The following is a 9,361-nucleotide window of genomic DNA, read 5'->3' as shown; positions in this document are numbered from 1 at the left end:
AGAAGCCAAAGGAGAAGTAAAAGTGCATCTTTTCCTCATGAGATTAGATGATGGAACGTATGGAACGGTAAGGTCAAACATACTGGCCCAAGAACTGTTGCCATCATTAAACTAGGTCTATTCGAAGGTGGTGCAAGAAGATGGTGTGAGGAATCACACGAAAAACAGAGGATCAGAGTGAAACCATGACTTTTGCCGTACAAGGAAGAAACCCTAACCGTGGCCAAGGTAAATGAAAAAATGATGGTGCATTCGGCACACTTGCATAAGATCCAAACACATTGTGAAGGGATATTTTCGACTCATTGGTTATCCAGATTGGTGACCAAGAAATAGAAAAGAAGACGAGAAAATCGAAGGAGGAAACGAGGACAGCAACTACAACAAAGTGGTGGATCGTGATCCAGTCGTGGAAGAGGCAATTATCGGGCTAACACTATGGTTGTCAAAGAAGGAACTCAGGCAGAGACAGGAATGGTGAACACATGCGGCACAAGACTTCACAATTTGAGCGATGAGATCTGAAAGACTGTGATTCACAGGTTGAATTCCTAGAGCATAAACTAGAATTGGAAGATAGATAGTAAGACTGAAAACTCATCCAGTAAGATCGAAAACTCATCCTGGATCATAGACTCTGGTGCTACCAGCCATGTGATAGGTAATACAGAGGAACTGAACAAAAAGCGAGACATTCCTAAGTGTCCGGTTAGTCTTTCAGACAGAAGTAGCTCTGTGGCTACAAAAGAAGGAACAACGAGGCTGAATGACAGGATATGGTTGAAGAATGTCCTTTATGTTTCGGATTTGACATGCAATTTAATTTCTGTATCACAAGTAGTTGACTATTTAGATTGTGATGTGACATTTAATAGAATTATGTGTTCTATACTGGACTCTACCACGAGGAAGCTGATTGGAAAGGGTGAGCGTCGAGGTGGACTTTAATATTTTCGGAATGTGTCGCTGATACGGGCTATGACGGCAGAGGCAGTTGATTGGTTCGATCTTTGGCACAAACGGTTGGGTCATCCTTCAGCATAAGTAACGAAGTCTATTACGAAATTAGGCTTAAATGAGAGCGGTGAAAGATTGGATAGAGAATGTGATGTATGCCAACGGGCAAAGCAAACGCGAAGTGGTTTTCCTTTAAGTGATAATATTGCTTCAGATACTTTTGAGATGATTCATTGCGATTTATGGGGACCATATTGAACCCCTTCCTCTTGTGGTGCTTCATATTTTTTTACTATTGTGGATGACCGTTCATGAGCCCTGTGAATATTTCCCTTAGTTGATAAGAAAGAAGTGTCCCAAACCTTGAAGAACTTTAACTAACTGATCACGACGTTGTAAAAATTAAATTTAGCTGCAACGTATATTGTTTTAGCTATTATCCGATCCCTTGAATTGAAGGTATTGAGAGTATATAATAATTTATTTATGGTACAATTATAATTATGGTAATATAGGAATTATAGTTCTATTGGAATAGGATTACCTTGTTAGACTAGGAGAATGAAGACCTTACTTCTATATAAGGAGGTCATTATAATGAATATAAAGCAATGAGAAGAAAAATCTAACTTTTTATAAGGAGATCATTATGATGAATAGAAAGTAAAAAAAATTCTCACATTATTTTTGTCTCTATAAATTTTCGTTCCTGTCTCGATTTTAACTAAAGGGTTACGAAAACGATTCTGTGATAGCCACCAGATTCAAGTCATCGAAACTCTCTAGTAGTTGCAAGTGGCCGGTAACACAAAGCAGCAAAAATAAAATAAAATTGATATATAGAATAAAACATGCATGCATTAATTCAGGTGGCCAGCTACAAGCCATTTGGAACGTTTCTCAGTGCAGAAAGGAACCGAAACAGCAATACCAATGATATCAGAGACGAATGAATCAAAACTCTGCCAGTACATGGCACGCCCTTGGATCGTTAATTTTTTCTTGTCTCTTTTTGTTCGAGTCCCTCCAAAACAGAGTTAAATTCGTAAAAAGTTAAAAACTTCTTACCCACCCCATTATCCCATAGCCATTGCTAGATCTTCAGATACTGCAGTCGCAGCAGAAGATTAATGGCTTATGTCTGACACGTAAAAAGATATGAAGAGTATATAATTATATATATTATATATATTACTCCTTCCGTCTCAAAAAAATTGTTTTAGTTTGACTTGACACGGAGTTTAAAAAAAAAATGAAGACTTTTGAAATGTGTAGTCCAAAACAAGTCTTAGATATTTGTGTGGCTGTAAATCATCTCATAAAGGTAAAATGTTTCCAAATATAGAAATGTGTCAATCTTTTTAGGACAAATTAATAAAGAAAATAAGACCATCTTTTTTGGGACGGAGGGAGTACATTAAAAAAAAAACACAAAGGCAATACGTTACCATTATAGCTGGTAAATTTCAGCTTCTAATGTTACAAAAAATAAATTTGTAAATATATTTAATCATATATATGCGAAATCTTTACACTATCCACAAATAACATACATATTTTAGCATATTAGTAATGGTCTTAACTAAATTAGCATTAGCGCTAGCTTATGAAGATATTTACATGTAATTATAAATAATAAATGATTTGGTTGCGAACATAAATATTGTTTGTATCATCCGTCCATAAAATTTAAACAGTTTATAAATTTACTATTGCTAATGAATAAAATTCAGTAATCATACATGAAATTAATTAACCTGATTTAATAAATTCATATCATGGGTAATTTCTTCCTTTAAAAAGCTACTCCCTCTCTTTTGTTTTAATGTATTTGGCTTGATTCGAAGTATGAGAATCAAACTAACTTATATATTGTGTGAATTCGGACATAAATCTTCAAATTTTTTAATTAAAAGTTACATATTTAAAAATTTCATGAAAAATATTATACTAAATCACAATAGTTAACATTTTAAGATATTTAAAAAGTACTTAAAAATCATGATAAAAAAATACTATTCTTTACCTCTCCAAATAGTAATTAAGACATAAATTAGACGGGGTCATTATATTAAATAATGATCCCAAGAAAGTGTGGGCTCCACACGTGCACAAGGATGTATGGATGTACAGTCAAACCTCTCTATAATAGCATCGTTGGGTCCGAAATTTTTCAGCTGTTATAGAGAATGACTGTTATACACCTATAACAGCATTGTCATTTAAGTAATACTTTGCTGTTATAGGCAAAAAAGATGCATAAAACCTAATTTTTATTTTTATTTGTCAAATTCTATGCCTAATCACACTTTGTATAAAGAAGGAAAATCGATTAATGATGATAAGATATATATTCATATGATATTTTTTTGTCACAAATAGTGTATTGAATGATTAAATATTTGGTCAAAACTCTACACTTATTATTAGTAATCATATATATTCTATTTTTATAAAGATGGTTAATTATTATATTACCAAAAAAAAAAAAAAACTGTTATACGGGGGGGTAATTTTACAAAGAGCGTACTATTATAAAGTTAGCCGTTGCTGAAATAGGTGAAATATTATTATAGAGAAGTAAAATATAACATAAAAAATCGGTTCCGAAAAAATTTGGCTATTATAGCGAGATGCTGTTAAATGCGGGTGTCATTACAGAGAGGTCCGACTGTATCCGAGAATCAGAACGATTCCTCAGCTTCACTTGGATCCTTCGTGGTTATGAGTTGGTATTTTACTGCAACAAGTACTTCATCCCCACATTTTTATTTATCTGTTATACTAAAAAGTCTATGTTATTCATTTTTACTTGTTCAGTTTAACAAATTAATACACAGTTTATTATTTAATCCTTAATTTTCCTTCTTATCAACTATAGCTATTTCCCAATGCATTTCTCAACAACATTAAATTTATTATAATTAAAGAGTGATATAGTAATAAACTTATTATTTTAGTAATTAGTACTCCCACAGTTTCAAATTATTTGTCGTTTTAGGAGTTTAAGACACAACTACAGTAAAAAAAAATTCTCCATTTTTCCCTTAGGAGAATTTTGTCATTAATGGAGATGACTACATAAATAGAATAAGCAATTAATGGAAAGAGATAATAACTTTGAAGGGTAAAGTTAGTCAAATACCCTCCTAATTAATACTATTTTTAAGGGGCGTGTAAATTAAAAAAACGTCAATTATTTTGGACCGGCGGGAGCAGTGGCAGAGCCAGGATTTTAACAAATTAAGGGGGTTCAAAATATAAAGAAGCAGACAAACGAAGAAGCAAGGGGGGTTCAACGTCTACTATATATACATAAAAAAATAATTTTTACTGTATATATACAGTATAATTTTTTGCCCAAGGGGGTTGGATGATCCTCTTGGCCCTTACTGACTACGCCTATGGGCAGGAGTACTTCTCAAGGGGTGTGCCAAGTGAAATATGGAGGAGTAAAAATAGGAAGAGGGAGTATATTTACAATGGAGAAACTTAGTCTACAGAGAGAGAGATAGAAAGAGAGATTCTGGTCATCCCCTGCACTGCACTCCTTGTCCTGCCGTAGTCGTGAGCTTGTGGTTCCAAAGAAGACGAGTCACTCTCCTTCCCCAGCTTTAAGCCAAATTTAGATTCTTCGCCAACTGGCTATATGCCCCCCTTAATTACCCCACCTCTATATAAGCACCAATATTGGCCTTCCTTTTTTCATCACCCATAACCGTATTACTTCTTGGTCTTGAGTACCTCATCAGTCGCTTTCTTAAACTTTTCTCTCATCAGAGTTTGTGACTGAATACTAGTTACTTGATATGGCATCAAGCTCACTTAGATCTTCATGGACACCACAGCAAAACAAGTTGTTTGAAAGAGCTTTAGCCCAATTTGATAAGGACACTCCTGACCGGTGGCAGAATGTGGCTAGAGCGGTGGGAGGTGGCAAGTCTCCCGATGAAGTCAAGCGACACTATGAAATACTTCTTGAGGATCTCAGGCGCATTGAATCTGGCCATGTTCCTCTTCCTACTTACAGAAATGGTGCCACCAATGGAGTTGCAGCTGATGAAGAGCATAGGTACTTTACTAGTACTGTACCTTAAAAGTTTTACGTTATATAACGATGAACCGATAGTATAAAGAATTTTTACGAAATAGGAGTAGTATTTGTTGCAAGGTTGTTACTTAATTTTTCAGGTTATTAATATCACTCATCGGTATTCTCTTCGTCTCGATTTATGCAGCATTATTCGGCTTTCAAAAGTCAGACTCTTCAATTTTGACCTTGAATTTGAATATAGAATCTTCGAATTTTTTTAAAATAAAATTTATATATATTTAGAAACTGTACTATAAGTCTCAATAGTTAACTATTCAAACTATTTAAAAGGCATATGAAAAATGGCGGTAAAAGAAAAGCTCGTTTGACTCTCGAAATCCAAATGTTGTGAAATAAATTGGAAAGGAGGGGAGGGAGTACTCTAAGTGATATAATAGTGTAAACTTTGTACTATTAGTTAACTCTATATAAAAACGTAATTAAGTACTACTAATACTTTCCCTTTTCTATCTTAATCTTGCGTTAAGTGTAGTTTTAATGATTTTTCTTTTCTAATTTTTCAATTTTTCATTTGTATATACAAACATTTCAGAAGACAAATAACGTAAATACAAATTCTGAATTTCAGAAACAAATAGATGTACGTGGTAGAAGAAAAAATAAATGGCCAAAAGAGATGGAATGATTCTATAAGTTTGAAAGTTACTGCATGTAGCCCTACTTACCCTATTCTAATTAAAAAACCTTCAATCTTTTAAAAATTTAAAACGAAATTTATGGAAATAAATGCTAAAAATCTAATACTGTTTGTCCTACAAAGTGAACTTGACAAGAACTTGTATAAGTTTGTTCTTTATGATCTAGGCCGTTTGCATGTAAAATTTCCCTGCTAGTTTCATACTTTCATTACGCTTTTAATCACTAATCATTTGAATCTTTCTTTTCTTTCACTTATATTTTTTGTTCTTTTTAGTTAATTCATTTTCTTATGTAATTATTCAATAGGCTTCTGAGGTATCTGAACCTGCACCAGTGAAGATGTTGATGAGAACATATCAAGCCGGACGATATCGCTACGTAGCAAGTCAAGTGTGACAAAAAAAATGCCCGTAAAAGTACTATCTCTGAAAATTGTACCTTCTCCTAATTATGTAAAATAGTGTTGTCTACTACTTCCAACATGTTTTCTTTCCTTGCATTGTACTACCACCTTATCTTATTGAATCGTATGAATCCCTCTTGTCGCTCTATCCTGTACAATATCTATGACAGTGTCTCAATCTTCAAAATAAGCATATTTACCTCACAACATTCGAATAATTGCATGTGTTGTTCTGAGGTTGCAAACAATGAAAATTTGTTTATACTTGACATGCTTTATAATAATAGAAAAAATTATAACATGTACAAGATCATTAATTACAACTTTACAATTGCTTGAAAGATACTTAATTTCTTAATTAATTCGTATCCAATCAAACACCATTAATTACATAAAGTAAAACAAATTAAAGTAGGGGTCTAGGCCTAACACCACACCGTTAAGGTGAACTTTAGAAAAAAATAAAAAATTAAAGTAGTTGTTACTGATGAGTGAGCATATGGGAAGTTGAGGAAAATAGCTATTGAAAATTGAGGATCATGGTTTTATATTTTGGAAAATTGGCTTGTGGCTACTGGAAGATTGATTGAAAAAAATATTTTGGAAAATGATATTCCTTTGGAAGCCAAGGGGAAGCGGAAAAAGACACATTAAAATTGATACGCAAAATGTACTATGATGATTGACTTGATGTGACTGTTTGGTATATTACTCCCTACGCTTCATCTCTTCTCCTTACCCATGAAGTATACCAGTACCATCTCTATATTATCCATATCAGATATGATTGGAAATGATAAAGACAGAGAGACCACGAAGGAGTTTATCCACTTGAAATTGGGCTTAGATTAAAATAGATAAAGATCAACACCTACATACAATCCTAATTGATATTGACATATTTTTGCCCAAAGAATATATTTTGCAATAGAAATTCAAAAAATTCGGTATTGTATAGCCATATTTAAATATAACCGACGAAATAATAGGAAAATCAATATTTTCTTAATCAATTTCACATTTCAAAATAATTTACTAAATTAGTACGAGAATTAGTTTGGTTAAGAGTACAAGTACAACCCTATTTGTAAATATATGTAATTGCATCTCCGTAACACTAGGGCTCCAAGAAAGTTCGAGTGATTAATGCTTCCACTAGCACAAATCTTAGTCTTTCTTATCTAAGTGAAGCAGAGAGCAAATGATTCACAACAAATTCTCTCTTCAGTTTTGCTAACAACGTTAATGTTGCCTTTCAGTTTACTAGTTGCATTATTGTAGCATCTATACCAAAGAATCGGATCATGGACACTACAAGAAAGTACATAAATGACAACAAAAAATTTAATATTTGACAACAACTTAGTTTTATTATTGACAAATGAACTTTTTTGTTGCCAAAGAATTTAATTTTGTTGTCATATTATTGATTATTGTTGCAAAAAGTATTTTTGGTACCAAAAAAAAAAATTGTTGCACGTAGTTGAAATAACAGCCGTTGGAAAAAGTCTATGCAACAAAAGAAAAAATTGTTGCCAAAAGTACTTTTTGCGACAATAATCAATCTACGGAAACAAAATTACTTTTGTTGCCAAATATATTTTTTCTTATAGTGGGAATTGAAGTCGGAAGAAACCCACGAGCTAACTTTTCAGCAAAATAAAAAAATTATGCAACTATTTATATAGAAGAAATTTATCCTCCCCCTTCTAGCTTCTCCTTCTTATTCTTGTTTGGATTGAACGGGCGTGAGTGGGTGTGGTTGGAAACACCCGGACGAGGTTATATACAAATTTGAGGAAGCTTAGAAGTGATTCTAACTTGTTTCAAATAAAAAAATCAGACCTAAAAATGCATCTGTGACATGTGTATCTAGCACATATACATTTTCATGGATGTCACTGTGACATGTGTATATATATATATATATATATATATCATGTATATCAGTTTATATTACACACAGTTTTCATGGATATATACATAAATATACATGAGATGAATGGATATACCTGGGGATATATACGGGTTATTTGAGAGATTTGAGGGAATCAAAGCCGAGGTTTGTCTTCTTCTTAACTCTTTAAGACCTAGAAGAAGTGCTTCTATATATATAAACACAAAATCCTTCCTCTTTAATTAATGAGGGACAAAAATTCTTGTTCAAATTTTCATTTCTTTCCATTTTCCAATTCATAAATGGACAAATAAATTAGGCTGAAATTCTTATGTATAGAAATGTCATTATTTTATTGATCTAAGTCCATGTAATTTATTACTAATTAATAACAATGAATACAACTTATCTATTTTTATTATTTATTTATTAATTATTAAAATTTGATCTAGCGGAAACTGCTTAATCTAGAGAAACTCCTCTTTTTGTCTCGAATTTCCACTCCAAAGCTAACTAAAAGCGATATTCGTTCTTACGCCCCCACTGAATTTGAGGATGAAACTTGAGATTCAGAATAAATGCAGAAAAAGACACACTAAAATTGATACGCAAAATGTACTATGATAGATTGACCTGATGTGACTGTTTGGTATATTACTCCCTATCCTTCATCTCTTCTCCTTACCTATGAAGTATACCAGTACCATCTCTATATTAACCAAATCAGATATGATTCGAAATGGCAAAGTCAAGAGACGTGCGAATTGCCCTTCTTTTGTAGTGGTCTTTAACTTTTGCCGCTCAAATTGGTGGTCTTTAATTTTTGCTCTTAGCCTAAAATCTATGAGTTTTCAGATTCAAATTTTCATTCAGTCAAAATTTTAAGAAAAATTCTCAAGACAGAGTTTAAATTTCGCTCTGCCCTCCTCCGGCAGACTTTTCCTTGAGACATATATTTTATTTTATTTACTTTCAAGGCAAATTTTTAGTTATGCCTTAAGTAAAAGTTCCGCCTTATGAGACATACTTTTAGTTATGTCTTAACTAAAAGTGTGCCCCATAAGACATAACTAAAGTATGTCCCATAAGACCTTAAAGCATAACTAAAGATTTGCCTTATAAGGCAAAGTTTATACCTTAAGGAAAAGTTTTGTCTTATGGGGTTATACTTTTGGTTATGCCTTAACTAAAAGTCTGCCCCATAAGGCATAATTAAACTATGCCTTAAGGAAAAGTTTTGCCTTATGAGGCAGACTTTTAGTTATGCCTGATCCGACATAACTTTAATTTTTCCTTAAGGCGTGTATGCTGAATCCAGCATACACGCCACCAGCCTTGCCTTGCAAAATTA

At 32.9% G+C, this 9,361-nt stretch overlaps 1 protein-coding gene across 1 annotated transcript; it reads left to right on the top strand.

Moving 5' to 3' along the window:
• The first annotated feature begins 4,458 nt into the window (after positions 1-4,458).
• Positions 4,459-6,259, top strand: LOC132600258 (protein RADIALIS-like 4). The gene is made up of 2 exons (XM_060313334.1): positions 4,459-5,029; positions 6,017-6,259. The coding sequence occupies exons 1-2, from the start codon at positions 4,767-4,769 to the stop codon at positions 6,045-6,047; spliced, it is 294 nt and encodes a 97-aa protein (XP_060169317.1). The 5' UTR covers positions 4,459-4,766; the 3' UTR covers positions 6,048-6,259.
• The last annotated feature ends 3,102 nt before the right edge of the window (positions 6,260-9,361 follow it).

The sequence above is a fragment of the Lycium barbarum genome, chromosome 6 (assembly GCF_019175385.1).
Source record: "Lycium barbarum isolate Lr01 chromosome 6, ASM1917538v2, whole genome shotgun sequence".
NCBI classification, from domain to species: Eukaryota; Viridiplantae; Streptophyta; class Magnoliopsida; order Solanales; family Solanaceae; genus Lycium; species Lycium barbarum.
Note: the sequence above shows the minus strand (reverse complement) of the source record. Positions and strands in the feature narration are given on the sequence as shown.

Coding starts and splice junctions, on each gene's coding strand:
- LOC132600258 (XM_060313334.1), top strand. CDS start 4,767: ATGGCATCAAGCTCACTTAGATCTTCATGGACACCACAGCAAAACAAG. Junction 5,030..6,016: donor GCAGCTGATGAAGAGCATAG/GTACTTTACTAG, acceptor ATTATTCAATAG/GCTTCTGAGGTATCTGAACC.